This window comes from Ictalurus furcatus, chromosome 14, assembly GCF_023375685.1.
Source record: "Ictalurus furcatus strain D&B chromosome 14, Billie_1.0, whole genome shotgun sequence".
Lineage (NCBI taxonomy): Eukaryota > Metazoa > Chordata > Actinopteri > Siluriformes > Ictaluridae > Ictalurus > Ictalurus furcatus.
Window position 1 is genome coordinate 30,982,051 of NC_071268.1, and position 20,400 is coordinate 31,002,450.

The following is a 20,400-nucleotide window of genomic DNA, read 5'->3' on the forward strand; positions in this document are numbered from 1 at the left end:
AGTCGACTAGCGCCCCTGTAAACTGCATAAACTTGTGGATGTTACAGAACTTTCTGCAGCTAAATAAAGACAGAGGTACTTATTACATTCACATTTACATTTATTCACTTAACGGACGCTTTTATCCAAAGCGACTTACAAATGAGAAAGATACAAGCAAAGCGATATCAAGCAGAGAACAATACAAGAAGTGCTACCATACGAGATCCATTAATTGAATTCCAGAAGAAGCAAAGTGCAGAGTAGAGGTGTAAGTGCATTTATTTATTTATTTATTTATTTATTTATTTATTTATTTTTTATTATGAGTTGGTTAGGTGTTGACGGAAGAGGTGGGTCTTTAGCTGTTTTTTTGAAGATGGTGAGAGATTCTGCGGTCCGGATTGAGATTGGAAGTTCATTCCACCACTGAGGAACAGTTAGTGTGAAGGTTCTGGAAAGGGACCTTGCGCCACGCTGAGTTGGAACTGCTAAACGTCGGTCGCTAATCGATCGCAGATTGCGAAAGGGAACATAGGCCTTCAGGAGAGAGTTGAGGTAGGAGGGTGCTGTTCCTGACAAGGTCTTGTAGGTGAGCATCAAGGCCTTGAACTTGATGCGGGCAGCTACAGGAAGCCAGTGGAGGGAGATGAGGAGGGGTGTGACATGGGTTCTCTTGGACTGGTTGAAGATGAGGCGCGCTGCAGCATTCTGAATCATCTCAAGGGGTTTGATGGAGCTGGCTGGGAGGCCACTTATTATCGGAAATGATGCACAGAGAACGTTAATTATGCCATAATTGACTAATGACTAATGACTGTGTTAAGAATTTAGGGATCGTGTTTGACAGTGATCTCGGTTTAAAAAAAACAACAACAACATATTAGCAATGTTTGTAAAACAGCTTATTATCACCTTCGTAACATCTCTAAGTAGGTGATGTTGTCTCCCCCACAGACCCGATTACTGCTACAGTGTTTTAGTGCATTACCAAAGATCTCCATTACACACTTACAAAGAATTCAGGATGCAGCTGCACGGATGCAGATACGAACTAGACCGAAGAATGAGCTCACTCCGGCACTTACATGATTTCACTGACTACTTGTGATTTTAAAATGCCGTTAATGATTTTTAAATGTCTTCATTGTAGTGCTCCTACATACCTTTGTAATATGATCACTAAAAATACTCCTGCTAGATCACTTAGGTCATCTAACTGCAACCTGCACCAACCTGCACTGCAACAGGTTTTACCCAGAATGCAGCTGAAACTCGGGGAGTCGGTCTTTGGGAGTCGGGTCTAAACTGTGGACCTCTCTCCCTGGCCACTTACATGCAGTTCATTCAATTACCACTTTACAAAGTCTCTCAAAGCGCATTTATTCTCTGGAGCTTTTCCTCAAGCCAGTTAATTTTCCATACTTGACTTTATTTGTATTCTTTTACTTATTCTATTTTATTTCCTTAGTTTTTTATTTATTTTTGCTTATTGTCTTTTATTGCTTATTTTTTATTTATTCTTACTACTGATTTTATTTTCTTGTATCTATTGTGTATGTCTTCTGTAAAGCACTTTGTAAGCATTGTTTTGAAAGGTGCTATATAAATAAAGCTTTACTTGTTCGGGTCACAGTTCTAGCCTGAAGTTGCATAAGAGAAAGACTGTAGTGCATGTAGGTAAATTTAAATTTAAAAGTTGACTTGACTGTGCTCACCAAAACAACGGTGCTGTTGTTTTATTATTTAACTACAATTACTATATTCAAAAGTAAATGGTCAAATAACTATTAAAAGAACTCATAATTCATCATAATTGCGTAAAATAAATATCTGTAAATAAATAAATTTCTACGGACACAATGCTGTAAAATAGATATGTAAAATAAAAATCTAAAACCTGAGTCCTTTTTATACACATATATTTATGTGATCTCTCTCTCTCTTTCTGAATATTATTGAATAAGCAGTTAGCGATTTAAAAGGCTGCAGTTTAGCCTTGTATAGCATGCCAAGGGACACACCAGTAATAAAAACATGCACCTTTAGCCTGTGTTCTCTGTTGATTATGACAGTGTCTAGTACTTTTATACAGTACCGTATGTGTCCGAGAAGGAAGCACAGGAAAGCTATATGACTATGTTTCATCATTAGCAATGAATATAACTCATAAAACATTCTGTGGTTTGTTTGTTGAAGACTGTTTTAAGCGGTCCTGCTTACAAAAGTCATCAACAAACAAACCACAGACTTGAGTGAAGAGAAACTGAGATAAGGGTTTTTTTCTCTCCACTGTCACCTGTTACTGTTCATTACAGACCTAAATCTACATCCAGGTTTTCTGTACAAGCTCTTTTGTGACAATGTGTACTGTCAAATGCACTATACAAATATTATTAATTGAAAAATACTAACAGTTATTGTTTAGTCTTAAAGAAGAGCTTGTAGTAAGATTAACTCGAGGTGAACTGCTTCTCTACACTGAAGAGTAGGAACAAATAATTATTCATTCAAGGCTAATAATAGCTTTTACTTTATAAAGATAGCATCTTTGTCACACTTAAATACATGTTCCAGATAAGTGAGACAATTCAGGCTGACACATTGCTCCGACATTTAAGCTATAAAAGAATTACTTACTTGAGTACTTAAAGCAATTAACAATCATTTTTCTGTGTAATTTGTTTAGCTCAAAGGCTAGGCATGAACACGATCACTCAGAAAGCCCTTTTGTGACATGATTGTGTACTATGACATGGCAAGCACGTCAGGCATGATGGTTATAAGCCAGGCAGCCGCAGTAGTAGTAGATTTTTTGAAGGCCAGGTCACTCACCATTATACTTTAGCAAAATTATCACAGATAGACACGGTATAGAAGAGGAGGAAAGAAGAATGTCTTTATTCGTTACATATACATTACAGCACAGTGAGATTCTTTTCTTTGCATGTCACAGCTTGCGGTAGAGAGGGTTAAGGGCCTTGCTCAAGTGCCCAATAGTGGTAGCTTGGCAGTGCTGGGGCTTGAACCCCCAACCTTCTGATCAGTATTCTAAATCCTTAACCTAATTTTTGATTACACACACTCCTTTGACTCCCACTTTGGGGCAGCTGTGGTTCAGGTGGTAGGGCAGGTTGACCACTAATCGTAGGGTTGGTGGTTCGAGTCCCGGCCCACATGCCTCTGTGTGCCGAAGTGTCCTTGGGCAAGATACTAAACCCCAAGCAGCTCCCAATGGCAGGCTAGCGCATTACATCATGTGTGCGTGCGTGTGTGTGTGTGTGTGAATGAATGAGAAACGGTGTAAAGCTCTTTGTAGAACCGCTAAGGTTAAAAGGTGCTGACCATTTGCAGACCAAACGCTTTTTTATGATCGGTGTTTTGTTCAGTTTAAAAGATGCTGTGATCATGATTCATGCTTTCACAAGGACATGGTTAGAATTCTCTTGTTTAGAATTTTTAGTAAAACCCTAAATAGACACCACCATGTTCAAGGTTCAGCTGCACGAGTCCTTACTCATGCCAAACATGTAGCACGTATTACAACAGTCACACTGGTTCCCGTTTCACAGAGTCAAATCCCTCTCACTTACAAAGCTTTACTTTAGGAAGGACATTCCGCCTCTAGTTTGAGACAAATCTTAAAATGAAAATACATTTTCTCCCGAATCTTTCATATTTCTTTATTCTAGTTTCACATTGTGTCAGTTGCAAAAAGAGTGTTAGAAGATGCAATATAAATGAAATTTTCTACAACTGATAACAGGACCTCCACAGCCTGGTTATTAGTCACCCAACTCTTTATATGCATGAAATATAATATTCAATAATGCATTCATTGACAAAGCAAATAAATGAGTGATTCTTATGACCTAGGAATTTATCCTTAATTGGAATAATGTAGCAGGTAGAGGCATGGTTTAGTATTAAAATGGTTTCTAATGTAACAGTCTACATATGCTTGTAAAATAAAATGCTAGCTAGCCCCAGTACCATTTACTGAGACTTGTAACCACTCTGTAGCCCTTCTGTTTCCTTACATGATCACAAATATGACAAGCGTGTTCTAGACCAAAAATTAAACCTTCAACGTTAAAGTGTTGTCTCCAGGTGAAGTACTGTTCATAAGCTTCCTGGTTCTGGTCCAGAAGTGTGAGATGTTCTGCCAGTTCTTGAGGGGATTTGAAATCGTCCACGTGAATGAATGACTCTGCTGGAATGAATTCCTCATAGTTCTCCCTGGGTGGACCGAGAACCACAGGAACCGTGCCGAATTTCATGGGGTTAAACAGCTTTTCTGTGAAGTAGTCTTTATGATCGGAGTTCTCGAACGCTAAGTAGAATTTACAGCTAGACATGGTAGCTACATAATCGTCATCACTAAAATACCTGTTGAAGTGTCTACCGTAAGCCCATATGTTGATATGTTTGCTCAATTCATTAAAATATTTAACTCTCCTAAAGTTGGGGTTCCAGTTACTGACAATCCAGCAGACTAATTTGTCCTTTGGTGGTATTTCAAAGGGTTTGTCCTGCTCAGATGCTTCTCTGATTCTTCCATAAGGCACCCAGACATCTGAATCTCTCTGATAATTTGCAGTCAGATTGAATAAACCATCTAGCCCAGCCCATCTTTGGGAATTATCAGGAGACTCCATGTTCATCCACACCCACCTCTGATGATGTGGTCGTGGCATGTTTAGCAGATTTGGTAAATCATCACCAATGTCTTTGTGATGAAACATAACACCATGGGCTTTGTGATATTGGCTTCTGTCATCTGTAAAGTGACAACCTTTAATACCAAACTGTGGACTACAGGATTCTGCTTTAAATATAAAACCAAAAGGCCATGACCAGATTAATATGACCGTGTCACGGTCATTATTTTCCTTATTTTCGTCTGTGACATCTGTTTTGGTGATTGCTGGCAGTTGCTTTACCAAGCTATAGTTAAGAGTGCTGCTGTTCGTTACATTTTTGATAAATATCTCTTGGAAAACATTGAGGCATTTATCTGAGCAGACTTCATGTGTGGAGACTGGAACATCAGAGCATCGTGACAGGTATAAAGTCTGCTTGTAGTAAGTGTAGAATACTCCTCCAAAACAAAAAAGCAGAAAGAGTGGCAGCAGGAGATGCTGAAAAGGTCCGATTGAAGGTTTAGCTGCCATCTTTTACCTTTTGAAGAAGAGAGGAACAAAACATACGAAGTTCTGTTAATTCTAGAAGAATAAGGGGCAGCAGGAGATGTTGAAAATGTCCTATTGATGGTTTTGATGTCATCCTCTACCCTCCAGAGAAGAGAGAAATAAAGCAATGGTTTGTCAATGCCACTCAACATGAAGAATCCACTCATTAAAGATCATTCAGCAAATGCATTAGAAGACAGGAAGGTACATGCTTGTCAGGAAGTGCAGTGCAAAACTCAGTGATTTGACCACAAGATGCACTCACAATAAATCTGAAGTTAAAGTTCAGGTTATTAAGGCTGCAGCACATAAAAGGCTGATGTGAAATGGTGCACATGGTTAACTGTAGTTTGACGATAACGTGGTATTAAATAAAGGTCTTGTTAAATAAACACTCATGCTAGGCCGAGTACACTGTGTGGAAGCATTACGATACTGTAGCTGATATACCACTCACTTTTTGACAAATTTAAAGGGTCACAAAAGTGCTGTTTAACGAGTAGAATTTGTTAGACGTGAGGAAACTGAGGTAGCGTGTAGCAGTGAAAAACATAAACAAAACAATAACGCAACAGCAAATCAGACACGCGTGACAAAAGCAGCCCAGAGGACGATCCGTATTGAAACACAAAATGTTATTTTGATATACAGTATCTCGTAAATAAATAAAACATATCTATAAGAATGAATAAAAAAACCTATGTTGACAGTTTAAAGCCCTGTAGTTTTGAGGATAAACAGCACACTTGGCAACACACATGGTACTGATTTACAGTTGATTTTAGGAGGCGGACAAAATCCCACACGAGACTAACTGCTGCTAATCATCCAAAATTATTATTAATTCAAATCACTTAAAACCACACTTTCCGTCTCTCCTCCCTTTTTACACCAAAGTCCTACTGTTTGCACAATCCTCCTTCAAGTGCTTATGTATGAGTAAGAGAAGCACACTCTACATGTCTTCACATGAATGGTGAATAAATGACACTGTGTGCTTTTTTTACATGTGGAAAGTGGTGTAATTCCACCTGAAAACAAACACAAACAGTTGCATACACCTGATCCGTACAGGGATATCAAACGCACTGCAGCGACGTATCCTTTGTTTTTTAAATATAGTTAAACATTAAACTAATGTTTGACCAGGACGTAAGGCATTTTTTGTTCACAGAGTTTATTTATTCTAGTTATATGATATGAAATGTCTAATGCCAAAATGTCCCCAGTGCAAACTGTGGGGTGGTACTCTCAAGCAAGTGTACACCATTTATACATACCAGCTACGAGGACCCTGTGGTCCGGACCTTTGTGGTGTGGTACGTTTTTACCCGTCATGTAGTCTGTCTCTTCAAAATCAATATGGAAATAACAACAACGTGCTGATAATGTAGTGGAATACAGAATACAGCCTGTGATGATTACCCGATGATCGGCTCTCACCTGACCTCAGAGCAGCGTATGCATATATGTATTATATGCAAGAACATATGAAGGGTGATGTTAATGAGGGCAACTGGCAGTTTGGAAAAACCAAACCTCAATTTAATTTATTTGTTTGTTTGCTTGTAACAGTGCTAGACAAATCGGATTGCTAGTTACAGTAACATTAGGCTACAACCTCCTTAGTTGGCAGTAAATAAACGCTTAATGTTAGTTCAATTATACATTGTTGTACTGTATGATGTCACTTATTAATAATATAACACAAGCATGATAAACTTCATTATTAACTGTTGTATTGACGGCATGTTATCATGTAACACAAGTCAGAAATAAATGCATAAATTAGTCTGTCTTGACAAAATAACGCAATAAAATTAAACAGGCTGGGTACGGCCCTGTCTAGACAGGTGCTTTTAGTGTATCTTTAGAGCTCAGTGTGAAGAGTTAAGTCAAGAGTAAAGTGATTTTACTGCACTCACGTATTTGTCTCCAAACTACAAATACACATTTTGTAATTGTCTATGTACTTTGGCACCACATGAGCATGTTTCTTTCATTCATGGGATGTTTTTATTATTTATTTTCTTTGTTTAATGTGTCAGTTTTGTGAGACTGTATTCTCAGTAATCCATAATTAGCGAGTTTGTTTGTGCTTCTCATACACATGCATTTGAAGAATGACTGCACCCAAAAAAACAAATAAACAAAAAACACCACACCCCTCACTGCAGAACAAAAAATCAACAGGGTGGGGGCTCACCGGATCCAGCTCCTCCAACCTGGGTGGACTCCATGTTTGTTTTGGTTGGAGATGTCAGTCTGGATAAGTGTGTTTAATCCAGATTTAAGTCTGGATAAGTGTGTTTAATCCAGATTTAAGTCTGGATAAGTGTGTTTAATCCAGATTTAAGTCTGGATAAGTGTGTTTAATCCAGATTTAAGTCTGGATAAGTGTGTTTAATCCAGATTTCAGTCTGGATAAGTGTGTTTAATCCAGATGTCAGTCTGGATAAGTGTGTTTAATCCAGATGTCAGTCTGGATAAGTGTGTTTAATGTGTTGTTTTATGTCGTACAGTGGTGTGTGGGTTAGGGTTAATGTTATAGAAATTCCTCTCCACTGCCTGAACTTTCGGTTCTGCATTATGTGATTTTGTGTGCCTCCACAAACCCAGATGTAAATCAGCACCATACACTGCCCTAAGATTTATAGGCAGACGATTACTGACAAATTGCCCTACCTATGGAGACGTCCTATATTTTAATGCTGGAAGTATTTACTGATAAAATCAGAGTAAGCAACATAGCAGAGAATACTTGTGGTATAGTTTTAGGACAGCTTGATAAGGACAGACACGTCATCAGAACATTAGCAGAACTGGGCCATTTTTGAACTGATGATTCAGGTTTGTTTAGTATTATTTATTAATTCATCATTAAGCTCATTGTTCATTATGATACTTGTAAAATAACTGTGTTTCAATACGTCTTCTCCACTAGAGACTTTTTTTTTTTTTTGTAGATCTCAAATTACTCTCTTGACCTTTTCCACTGCATTTGGTATGATGAGCTACAGCTGTACGAAATGTAACATTATATTCAGACTGAGCGCTTTTTTATTGCACGAATCCGACCTTTAGATTTTGATCATACACAGGGACATACAGTAATTCCTCTTTACATTTAATGCATTAAATGCATTTAAGACTAATTTAAGACCAACTAAGATTAATTACAATCAAAATGCACTTGTCATAAGTTACTCTAAAAGAATACATTTAGTACACTCGCTGTCCACTTTATTAGGAACACCTGCACATTCATGTAGTTATCCAATCAGCCAATCACGTGGCAGCAGCTCAATGCATAAAATCATGCAGATGCAGGTCAAGAGCTTCAGTTAATGATTAAATCAAACATCAACATTAAGAAAAAGTGTGATCTCTAAAGTGTGACTTTAACTGTGGCACAGTTGTCGGTGCCAGATGGGTTGGTTTGAGTATTTCAGAAAATGCTGACCTAATGGGATTTACACACACAACAGTCGCTAAGGTTCACACAGAATGGTGGCATTGTTATATATATATATATATATATATATATATATATATATATGACAGATCAGAGGAGAATGAACAGACTGGTCTGAGCCGACAGGAAGTCTATAGAAAATCAAGTAATCCTTCTTTATAACTGTGGTGAGCAGAAAAGCATCTCGGAATGCACATCACACTTTGAGGTGGATGGGCTTTAACAGAAGGAGACCTCAGGGTCCACTGCTGTCAGCCAAGAACAGGAATCTGAGGCTATCATGGGCACAGACTGACCCAAACTGGACAGCTGAAGACTTACGGAGCCCCTAAAGGGACATGGTGGTGGAAAAAAAATTGGGATGAGAGAAATTTATTTATTTTTTTCTAAGCTTTTGCATCCCCCGAGAAACTTTTGCATTCCCTCGCAAAACCTGATATGAGTTCGGTCAAGCACTTCCTGTTTATTTTCCCAGTGGTAGTGCTTCAGACAGCTCCGTAGGTTCACAATGGAGCAGTTCATACAGTTTTGGACTCAAATATAAAGAAATACAGTCTGTGCTTAGTTCTTGGCATGGTTATGACATAAGTGAAAGACACCTGTAAAGGATATTACGCGAAAGAGGATTGTCTCGACGAAAAAATTACTCGAGTGATGCTGTGAAGATACGAGAGCGAACCACCACGCAGAAGTGTCTCGTGAGAACACAGGAACATGAGAGAGCACAACAGGAAGGCTATCTTTGCGAGGGAATGCAAAAGTTTCTCGGGGGAATGCAAAAGGTTGGAATTTTTTTTTTCTCCCTTCCCAAATTTTTTCCACCACCATGTCCCTTTAGGGGCTCCGTAGAAGACTGGAAAAAGTCCATGTGTTTTATTTTTCGAACCTTCACCAGCTCTGCATGATTTTATTTATTTATTTATTTATTTATGTATTTATTTTTGCATCGTGCTGCTGCCACATGATTGGCTGATTTGATAACCGCATGGAAGGACATGTGTAAATGGACTGCGTGTAAGGACAAAGTGTTAAAACTAGAAATATGTTTTTCATATTAATTATACGTTTTAAAAGTAGAATTAATTCCACTTTTCTTTTACAATACTAATATACTAATACGAATAATGAAGAACACGTCAAAAACACACAGACACGGGAAATGTTATGCATATAAACGTCGACATAACGCCATAAATGACTTTTATATCCCGCGTTATTATGAGATAGAATTACTTTTCAAATGTCTTTAAGCTGTAAGTGATTAAAATCCAGCAGGTGAATGAAACAGGTTCATTATCTCTGTACCTCGGGAACTAAAGTGAGGCGAATATATAATAGTGAATTATATATTCACTATAAAATAACAACTTTAACTCTGTGCAAAATATAAACTTAATACTTACTTAGTTTTGCGAACTAAAAGAATAATAAAATCCAGTCAGTCTGCTACAGACCACTTTCTTATTCCACTGGAAGTCATCACCTGATCATTACCTGCCGTCACCAACCCCCAGGTCTCCTCAATAACATCTACAATTTACCTAGATCGAATTAAAACTCGAGTAATAATAAAGATTTGAGGAAACCTTCCTATAATTAGGTTCTTCCGGTGACGCCGGGAGCCGTGTGCGCTCGTCTACAACTGCGCATGCGCGGGAGCAAAACGAACGCAATGACTGAAGCGTTAGAAAAAATAAACACGAGATAAAAACGTCATGTAGTTTTAAATACCAGAAATATGTTCCTTGAAACATACAGTAGAAATAATCAGATATTAATAATAATAATAATAATAATAATAATAATAATAATAATTATTATTATTATTATTATTATTATTATCATAGATTACATTAACATCACTATTGCTGGTCAGACAGATGTTTAAGATGTTTAAATAGAGAAGATATCTGCCTTTACTCATGGTTAAATAATACAATATTTTTTTTTAAATCTGGAATTTTAGAAAAGCAAACTTTAAAGAAAAAAAAAGATTGTCTCAGCTACATTCTTCAGTCTTCATGAAGCAAGTACAATGGAAATGACTTGTAACCTTGACACCTAAAATTGAAAAAAAAATATCTAAACTAATTTATTTTTTATTTTATTTTATTTTTTTTACATTGAATTTAATTGCAGCTAATATTAATTCCTCCTACTGGGGGTGTAATAGACAAGCCGTGGTGTTGTATTGTACTTGGCTGTTACAGAAGACATTATGATACCGTTATTTTCATTGTCGTGAGATATAGTTTTGGAGCACGTCAGTGGATATAAAAAAAGTATGTAAATAAAAATGTGCACAGATGCAGGTAGAAATAACAAAAGTGTAAGGCGCTAAAATGGAAATAGATAGTTGCTGCTACCTACGTCTGTATGGTACTGTTTTAAGCAAACACGCTCAGACGTGTTCAGGTAGGCTGCTAACTACTGGCGCTCGACTCGACCGCTCGCGCTTTAGGGGCTTTCCACTGTGGATAGTACCACCTAAAGCCGAGCTGATATTAAATGTGAGTCACGCACTGAGGGAGTAGGAATTCTCCTTACCAAGTGGTTCTGTATTGTGTCTGAATAAATGTGTCATTTAATTCATACTTTACGTACAGTAATATTCTATTAATTGAAAATTATGTATCATTTCATCTCATTACAGATAAAATTACAACAAGGTTTCTGTCTTAGATTCTTACCTGTCACTTGTTACCGATTTCCAAACAGGCGTTTATCGAAGTCACTCTGTCGCAGCTAAAGCTAACGTAGTCATATAGAGCACTATGTAGGTTCTAGAACGTCGTTATTTTACATCCTTAATAGTGTCCATGTTCAGTGAACAGGAAAGGCGTTTACAATATGGCCTGAGCATGTATTTGAATAGGACTTCGATAATACAACATTATTCCTGCGTGAAGGCGAGTGGAAGATGGCACCCATGTTGAGGCGACACTAAACTACTGTGGAAAAGCAAGCTCAGAAAAGTCAAGCGAGCCGAGTCGAGCCGTACCCTACAGAGAAAAGTGGCTTATGACTACTGAAGTTGAGCCTAGTAGGCCTGAACACCTCCCTCTGAGAGACCCCAGCACATCCAACTACGCTCCACTGTCGGTACACTGCTGTTTGTGCTGCTAACTCACAACTGCGCTGCATATTACAGCTCAAACCACATCATCAAGTTTGTAGTTGGCATTAAAGTACTAGGCCACATCACTAACAGTGAAAAATCAACAACAAAGATAAGCCACAGAGGAAGGAAGTGGGTCAGCTTGCAAGCTGGTGCAGAGACAGCAATCTTCCAGTGTCGATAAAATGAAATATTATTGTTGACAACAGAAGGATCCACTACACATGACTGGCACAGCTTTTCAAGAAAGATGTTGGAGTGAACATCTTGTATCATCTGTACCATCATCTGACAACACCTGAATTCAAATAAATAATAATAAAACAGCCCGAAGTACTCTATTGCTCAACATTTACACATGGTATTGATCCCTCAAGCATCAAAAAGCACATCCATCCATCCAGCTAGATTTTACAGCAGACCCATGGCATAGCGGCCACCTATGATCCGAACCCACCACCGTACAACGCACATAGACTCGCCTTACACAAACACTGTTTAACTTCAACACTTATCTTCATCTGAAAATGATTCAGAAACATGTCAGTGCTGATCTCGTGTGATTCAGTCACCGACTCCAGATCCCAAAATGTATCATAGAGACATACAAATATGTTGGAAAAAAGAAAACTTGATAGACAAGAGAGAACTGAGACATAGGAAATCCTTTGTCCTTGTTAATTCATATTTTAGATTAATATATATATATATATATATATATATATATATATATATATATATATATATATATATATATATATATATATTAGAAATGTTATGACTAAGGCCTGATAGTGCAAACAAAAGAACTGTTTCTTTTTCATAGAAACATCATGTTGTACTTTCAGAGAATTAAATTTGATGCCTCTGTTCTAAAGGGTATTACAAATACCTGGAAATGCGGAATAACTTCTGAGATATTTACTAGATATATCTGGGCTAGAAAATGTGTTTTTCATCAGACTGCTATCTCATTCCGTGGTTATGACCATGGCCGAGAGGGAGAAGATGGCGGTCAAGAGAGCTTTTGTGATAGTAGAGTAGCCTGAATCCAAAAATGGTGAAGAAATTCAACACTATCCTGAGATCATGGATGACAAAATATCAGATAACTACAATGACATTTAAGCACCCTAAAGCTAACATTTACTTCATGTCTACTTCTTGTTTGCTGCTTTGACCCATTTCAGGGTTTTATGTTTTCTCTTTGTGCCTGTAATATTGTCTGGTTTTGATCATTATGCATCTATTACTATTGCTCTGCATTTTGTTTGTTTGATCTGCAACTAGATCCCACTGCACCTGCCTTAACTTCCATTTAAATAGCAGTGTGTGTGGTTCAGCTGAACTGGCACAGCGTTTTTCTACCAGATAAAAGACAGAATGGAATGAACGATGTGGAAGTGAATATAGTAGTTAGAAAAGGGAATTACTTGCTTTAAAAATAGAACTTGATCCAAGATCACGCTTGTTCGCAAGTCTCAAATCTGCATTAAAATTACAAAAAGACCCAAATGTAAACATGTGTACTTTATAAGTCGACATCATGAAATAAAATAAATAAATAAAAAAAACAAATGTATAATTAAGTGTTTAAAAAAAGTATTTTCTGCTTAAATTCATGTTATGTATGTAGTTTAGTGTTTTACAGAAATCTTGATATCTTTGTTGTGTCTTGGTATTGTGTAACAAACATAATATTTAGCACATGTTCTGAGTCTTGTGTACTAAAGTACACCCTATATACTCAAATACTTGAGTATTATACTACTCTGTCATGTTAAAACTGAAACTGAATACTTGTACTCTTACATAATTACATATATCTGTACAACGGAACAAAGCAGCATTACACAAATCCCTAGATAGGGATTATAACTTACGTTCTTCCCTTTTCGTCAAGTTTGTTGTGTAGTTATATGAACCGGTCGGCCGGTTTTCCCCATGAGTCTGAGTGTAGCAGTTAATGAAAGCATTCAGTTATTTCACTTAAAATTAAACCTGCTTATAAATATAAAAGAATTATAAGCTCACCTAAATTTAAATTGTCTAATGGTGTAGCTTATCCACTGAAGCTCCTGCTGAGAAAAGTGAGAACACACCTTTGCTCTGGCAAATTCAATTCTTTAAAAGGTGCCCGATCCTATTTGATAACTCGCATGCTCATGTGTGCTGCATGTTAAGCCATTAGGAGAAAGGTTCCTCCCATGATTTTACACAGGAAGCCTGGGTTCCTGATGGGTGGACAATGCTTACAGAGATTTTCATCTATTCCCAAAATAGAATTTCCATGTTTAGTGAAGGCAAAAAACCCTGCATTTTAAATAAAAGGCATAAATAGCCTGAGAGAAACCCTAAACCAGCTCAGTGACCGTCAGCGTGCTTTCGGACCACATGTTCTTCCTTTTACAGACTGTACAAAGTATGTAAATTTACCTTCAGGTATAACTAACGAGTTTTGTCTGAAGAGAAAATGTGGGGTTTTTTCTCACTGTGTCTTCATCTGTACTTTCACTCAGTTGAAATCTCAATCAAGTTCAAGTGTCAAGTGACTTTTAATGTCATTTCTACCATATACACCTGGTACAATACACAGTGGAACAAAACAACGTTCTTCCAGGACCAAAGCTTAATTTGAGCCAGAACAGGATCTTGCACGTCTAAAATGTACCACACTGGTGTTCCAGAACCTTTCTATGTGGACCCACCACCTCTGCAGCTGGATGTTTAAGGCCTCACGCTTCAATATTATTAAAACAAATCATTTTGGGGTTTTTTAGACAAAGCTTTAGAGACAGTGCTGGTTAAAGTAGTAAATGACCTTCTACTGGCCTCTGATCAGGGTTGTGTCTCTCTGCTTGTGTTGCTTGACCTTAGTGCAGCTTTTGATACTACAGATCATACTATTCTCCTTGATAGACTAGAAACTGTTGGCATTAAGGGAACAGTCCTCTCCTGTCTCAGGTCTTATTTAACTGATGGCTATCAGTTCAAAGATGTAAATGGTGAATTCTCTATGTATACTAAGGCTTGGTGTTTGGTGTTTCTGTTTTAAACCAACTGATTTTTTCTTTATAGAAGAAGATACGACCACATCACCCCGATCTTATCCACACTGCATTGGCTCCCAGTGAAATTTCACATTGATTATAAAATACTATTACTGACCTATAAAGCACTGAATGGTCTCGTGCCACAGTACCTGAGCGAACTTTTGGTCTTTTATGATTCGCCATGGCTACTTCGATCAAAAGGTGCAGGTTATTTGTTGGTACCTGCAATAGTGAAGGCTACAGCAGGGGGAAGAGCTTTCTCTTAGGTAAAGGAGCAGATCTAGAGGTTCACAGGTGTAGACTGTTGAGGTGAACTGGGATGTTTGGATGCTGTCACCCCCCACCCCCACCTTTCACACCTTCAACCAGGTGTGTTGATGGTGGAGTGTCTGCTCACCTTATGTCCCAGAGATCCCTCATGTCTGTGTTCCCTTCTGGTTCTCCCTTTTAGTTATGATGTCATAGCTAGTCTTGCCGGAGTCCCTGCTTTCACTCATGCAAACTACATTGTCCTTAACCATTACAGGGCAATAAGCATACCTAATAATCTCTCTCTCTCTCTCTCTCTCTCTCTCTCTCTCTTTCTGTTGAGCAACACATGATACTCCCGAGATGCCAGTGTTCCTGACTACTCCTGTTCTCCGGACCTGCCTGATCCATCCTGATGCTCTACTTCTGGTTGGATCATCAGGTGGAGGTCACATGCTGCTGCTGAGGATGTCCCACATGGTGCAGACTAAAGATCACTGAGATTACTGAGGACGGTTCCACTTAAACACCATAAAGATGCTCTGGACCTCAGTTCATATGAACGGTTATGCTGTGATAGCTTTAGCACTACAATCACCACAAACAGTTCTGCACTCGAGTCTCCATCAGTGAACAGTGGAGAAGTTCAACACAACAGACTTCCTGTAGATACTGTAATGAATTTCCTGCTTACACAACTGCACTATTTGAGCATGTAGTGTAAGCACATTTATAGAAGGGGTGTATTTATTTATAATCGCACTATCCGGTGTCACCCAGATGAGGACGGGTTCCTTCTGAGTCTGGTTCCTCTCAAGGTTTCTTCCTCATATTGTCTCAGGGAGTTTTTTCTCACCACCGTCTCCTCTGGCTGCTCATTAGAGATAAATTCATACAGTTAACATCTATATCCTGAATTTATATATTTTGTAAAGTTGATTTGGGACAATGTCCACTGTTGAAAGCTGCCACTGCTGGGTCCTTGAGCAAGGCCCTTAATACCATAAATGTAATGTACATGTGTAAAAGCACTATACAAATAAAACTGAATTGAAACGTGAACTGAAATCTGAGTTTTGTTTGTACAGAGAAGTATTTGGAAATAAATCCAGTTTAGCTTGACTGTGAAGAAACATGCTTCTTTATGTCCACACTCATCTAGACCAAAAATAGATTCACCAGGACCTAGAACACACAAACCTTTAGAGAAACATATTCAAATGGACCTCAACCACAGACCTGACCCCAAACAACACACTTCTAAACCTAAAACATACTCATCTGGACCAAATCACCATACAGTTCCTGAACCCAGAACTCTCGACTGGATGAAAACACACACACTTAGACAAAAACACACACACCTGGACCCAAAACACCACATCTGGCTACTCTTCAGAATAGTTGTACATTTACATTTATTCATTTAGATGTTTTATCCAAAGCGACTTACAAATGAGGAAATACAAGCAAAATGTATGTATGTTATAATTTACGGTAGCTGATATTGGTATGGGTCAGTGCCCATGGTATGGGGGTGTGTCAGTGCCCATGGTATGGGGGCGTGTCAGTGCCCATGGTATGGGGGCGTGTCAGTGCCCATGGTATGGGGGCATGTCAGTGCCCATGGTATGGGGGCGTGTCAGTGCCCATGGTATGGGGGCGTGTCAGTGCCCATGGTATGGGGGCGTGTCAGTGCCCATGGTATGGGGGCGTGTCAGTGCCCATGGTATGGGGGTGTGTCAGTGCCCATGGCAGGGGTAACTCACACATCTGTGAGGGCATCATTAATGCAGAAAGATATGAACACATTTTGGAGAAACATACGCTTCCATCCAGAGCAGGACAACGCCACACCACATTCTGCCCGGATTACAAGCGCATGGTTGCGTAAGCAGAGGGTGCGGGTGCGAGCATGGCCTGCTGCAGTCCTGACCTGTCTCCCATTGAGAACGTGTGGTGCATTATGAATCACGAAATAAGGCAACGAAGTCCTCATACAGTTGCACAGATGAAGAAATGCATAACGGATGAATGGGGAAAATTCCTCTTGCTAAACTTAACCACAAGTTGTCTTCACTCAGCGTCCAAACACTTAATAAGTGTTATTAAAAGAAAAGGTGGTGTTACACAGCTCTAAACAGTCGACTGTCCCAACTTTTTGGAGTGTGTTGTAGTCATCAGATTTGAAATGAGTGTTTATTTTCAAAAATAAATTAAATTCACAAAGGAAAACATCAAATAATGTGTTAATAACATGTTTTCAGAATAGTACAGCGTGAACTGAACTTTCAGGTTCTGAAATACTCAAACCAGCCCACCAGGCACCAACAACCAAGTCACAGAGATCACAGTTTTTCTTCATTCTGACGTTTAATGTGAACATGACCCTTCACAGTTGTCAGATGTGAACAATTGCCCCTGACCTTGAAATTCATCTGCATGATTTTATGCATTGTGCTGCTGCTCCATGATTGGCTGATTAGATAACTGCATAAATGTGCAGGTGTACAGGTGTTCCTATTAAAGTGGATGGTGAGTGTAAGTCCCACCAGTTTGGTTGCTTTCTGTGCTTTTGGAGGGAAAACGAGTGTAAACAGCAGATAAGTCTTAATATAAACATAGATAGGTAATGTGAGCTTCAACTCTGAGAGAAATACAGTGTGTAGTGGTATGAATGCACATTTCTCAAGTAATTCGTACTCTTTAGAGAAATTTGTAGTTCATTGCTCAAAATAGCAATGTATTACTGTCAGGTCAATACCTGCACATTGGAGATTGTAAGAGATTATATCTTTATAGAGAACTTTGAACTTTTAAGTGGACTGAGCACACAGCCCTGGGGGCACCAGTGTTCAGTATGGTGGTGCCGATCCTGATGGACTGGGGTCTCCCAGTCAGAAAGTCCAGGATCCAGTTGCAGAGGGAGGTGTTTAAACCCAGCAGGCTCAGCTGTGTTATCAGTTTCTGTGGGATGATTGTGTTGAACTGAAGTCTATGAACAGCATCTTTATGTAATTGTCATTTTTTATATAGATGGGTAGACAGAGACAGATGGATGGTAGCAGATATGGCATGTTGAGCGGTTGGGACAGTATGCATACTGAAGTGGGTCCATATTCTGGAGGGAAGACTGACGTCTACTGCTGACAGACGAAGTGCTTGGTCGGTGGGAGTTGGGGTGGTCTTCCTTGCTGGCATGTTGCTCTGTGCTTCGAACCGTGCATAGAAATCTTTCAGGGCATGTGGGAGTGAGGTGTCATCATCACAGACAGGTGGTGTAGCTTTGTAGTCTGCGATGGCCTGAATGCTATGGCCTTAGGACTGCAGTTACCACATACAATTTTGCACTTAAGTCTGATAAAAATCAGTGTGCCTTGTTTCAGAGAAATACTGTAGGTAGACCAGTGTTGATGCTAAACACAGACAGCAGTATGAGCACAGCATGCTACAGGCTACTGAATAGCCTTGTTCACCAAAACGAACCACATGACTACAACCGATTGCATTTAAGTAATCCATTTGATCTGTGCAGAAAGATCAAACTCTACTCTAAAATGTAAAAACAAAAGTGGAGAATTTGAGTCAGTAGCAGTAATGCTGTAACCAGGAACAAAATCTTAGTGAGGTCCATGCTGCGTAAATAGTAAATACATCACAGTGCTCGGTGCGACCACATCAACCGCTAATTATTAATCTCCTTTATGTTTTCATTCCATTCTTCCATTAAACTGCTCTTATGGTTTGGGTTTTCTGAAGTTTGCTTTCATATTTTTTAGAAATGTCACAAATGACTTCATCTTAAAGCAGAACAAAGTATTAGCGGTCCTGCAAGAACATACCGTTTATTTTGTTTACTTATTATCACTCTTCCTTAAGCCCTATTCGGACAGGATTAGTTTCCAGGACTCAGAATTCAGAATTGTCACTACGGACGTCTGTGATATTTATCATCAATTTGCACAGGATAAGCGATTTCTGTAGAAATTGTTGAGATGGGCGTCTTCATCGTTTACATGCTGACGACCCATCACAGCGGCCCCGTGCGCCATACGTAACATGGCACTGCACCTCAGCGTGTGTTTGATAATACAACATGGCACGGGCGAAGCAAGAGAAAAGCCGCATCTGGACAAGAGCTGAAACTTTATGTTTAGTTTCAGTTTGGAGAGAATTACATTATCAAACACTGTTTGAACAAGTAGTGCAGTATCATTCCATTTGAGAGGAGATTCTTTCAGAAGTTTGCGATAAATGTGCCTCTGTCAAAGTGGCCTTTGGCGACTGGATTAAATGTCGAGAACGAATCGACTACCTAAAAAAAATACAGAGAGTGCACTCGCACGGGATTAGTTTAACCTGGGGATATTTTACAGGTTTTCAGTATGTGGTGTGACCCCCTTGTGCAGTAATAACTGCAGATAAGCGTTTGGGGTAAGTGTTGATCAGTCCTGCACATCGGCTCGGAGGAGTTTTATCCCGTTCCTCAGTACAGAACAGCTTCAGCTCTGGGATGTTGGTGGGTTTCCTCACATGAACTGCTCGCTGCAGGTTCTTCCACAACATTTCTACTGGATTAAGGTCAGGACTTTGACTTGGCCATTCCAAAACATTACCTTTATTCTTCTTTAACCATGTATTGTATTATTTTTTAGTAAATAGTAATATTTACTTAATATTATGATGACAGCAACGTTCCTGTCTATGAAAACATTTTATTGATTTTACTTTAAATGAATATAACATAACTTAAATATAATTTGGTAACATTTACTTAATATCCTCACACATGTTATGTTTAGTGGTAAGTAGATTTTACTTGACAGTGCGGCAGTAAAATTTACTTAAAACATTACCCGTGCAAACTGTTACAAGGATTTTATCAGTTAAATTCTACAAGTATTTTTTTTTTTTTCGGTGCACAATCTACACCGGCTTCCTGTACCTGTGGTATCAAATTCAAGGCCTTGATGCTCACGTACAAGACCTTGTCTGGAACAGCACCATCTACCTCAACACTGTCCTGAAGGCTTACACTCCCTCACACAACCTGCGATCAGTTAACAGTCAACGCTTAGTAGTGCCTACTCACCGTGGCTCAAGGTCCCTTTCCAGAACCTTCAAACTGACCGTCCCTCGGTGGTGGAATGAACTTCCGACCTCAATCCGACCAGCAGAAACGGTCACAATCTTCAAAAAACTGCTAAAGACCCACCTCTTCCGTGAACACTTATCTAACCCCTAACTTTCCCCTCCCCTTTAAATATTTTTAAAAAATTAAATCAAATAAATTAAAAAAAATAAAGCCTAAACATTCTGCACGTACTCTGGCTC

The 20,400-nt window shown here is 38.8% G+C and overlaps 2 protein-coding genes across 18 annotated transcripts in view; both read right to left on the bottom strand.

Moving 5' to 3' along the window:
- Positions 1-20,400, bottom strand: part of LOC128618711 (4-galactosyl-N-acetylglucosaminide 3-alpha-L-fucosyltransferase 9-like) — a 32,162-nt gene that overhangs the window by 11,334 nt on the left and 428 nt on the right. Inside the window, exons 1-2 of one of the 7 annotated variants that reach the window (XM_053642502.1) lie at positions 13,799-13,822; positions 13,648-13,714 (exon numbers count right to left, since the gene is read on the bottom strand). The exons of 3 other annotated variants lie outside the window; for them this stretch is intronic. The gene's annotated coding sequence lies outside the window, so the exon portion shown is untranslated. Of the gene's footprint in view, positions 1-13,647; positions 13,715-13,798; positions 13,923-20,158; positions 20,249-20,400 lie in introns of those variants that run through there. 3 more of the 7 variants (XM_053642504.1, XM_053642507.1, XM_053642503.1) reach the window with 3 other exon arrangements.
- On the bottom strand, positions 1,952-20,231 carry LOC128618709 (4-galactosyl-N-acetylglucosaminide 3-alpha-L-fucosyltransferase 9-like). Of its 11 annotated transcripts, none has more exons than XM_053642497.1 (4): positions 13,867-13,907; positions 13,648-13,714; positions 13,202-13,251; positions 1,952-5,160 (listed from the first exon to the last, which is right to left on the bottom strand). In XM_053642497.1, exon 4 carries the CDS (start codon positions 5,151-5,153, stop codon positions 3,960-3,962), a length of 1,194 nt encoding a protein of 397 aa, XP_053498472.1. In that variant the 5' UTR covers positions 5,154-5,160; positions 13,202-13,251; positions 13,648-13,714; positions 13,867-13,907; the 3' UTR covers positions 1,952-3,959. The 11 variants fall into 11 exon arrangements, with proteins under 11 accessions (XP_053498472.1, XP_053498464.1, XP_053498468.1 ...); XM_053642489.1 differs by lacking the exon at positions 13,867-13,907 and adding an exon at positions 13,799-13,815; XM_053642493.1 differs by lacking the exon at positions 13,202-13,251 and having other exon boundaries at positions 1,952-5,268.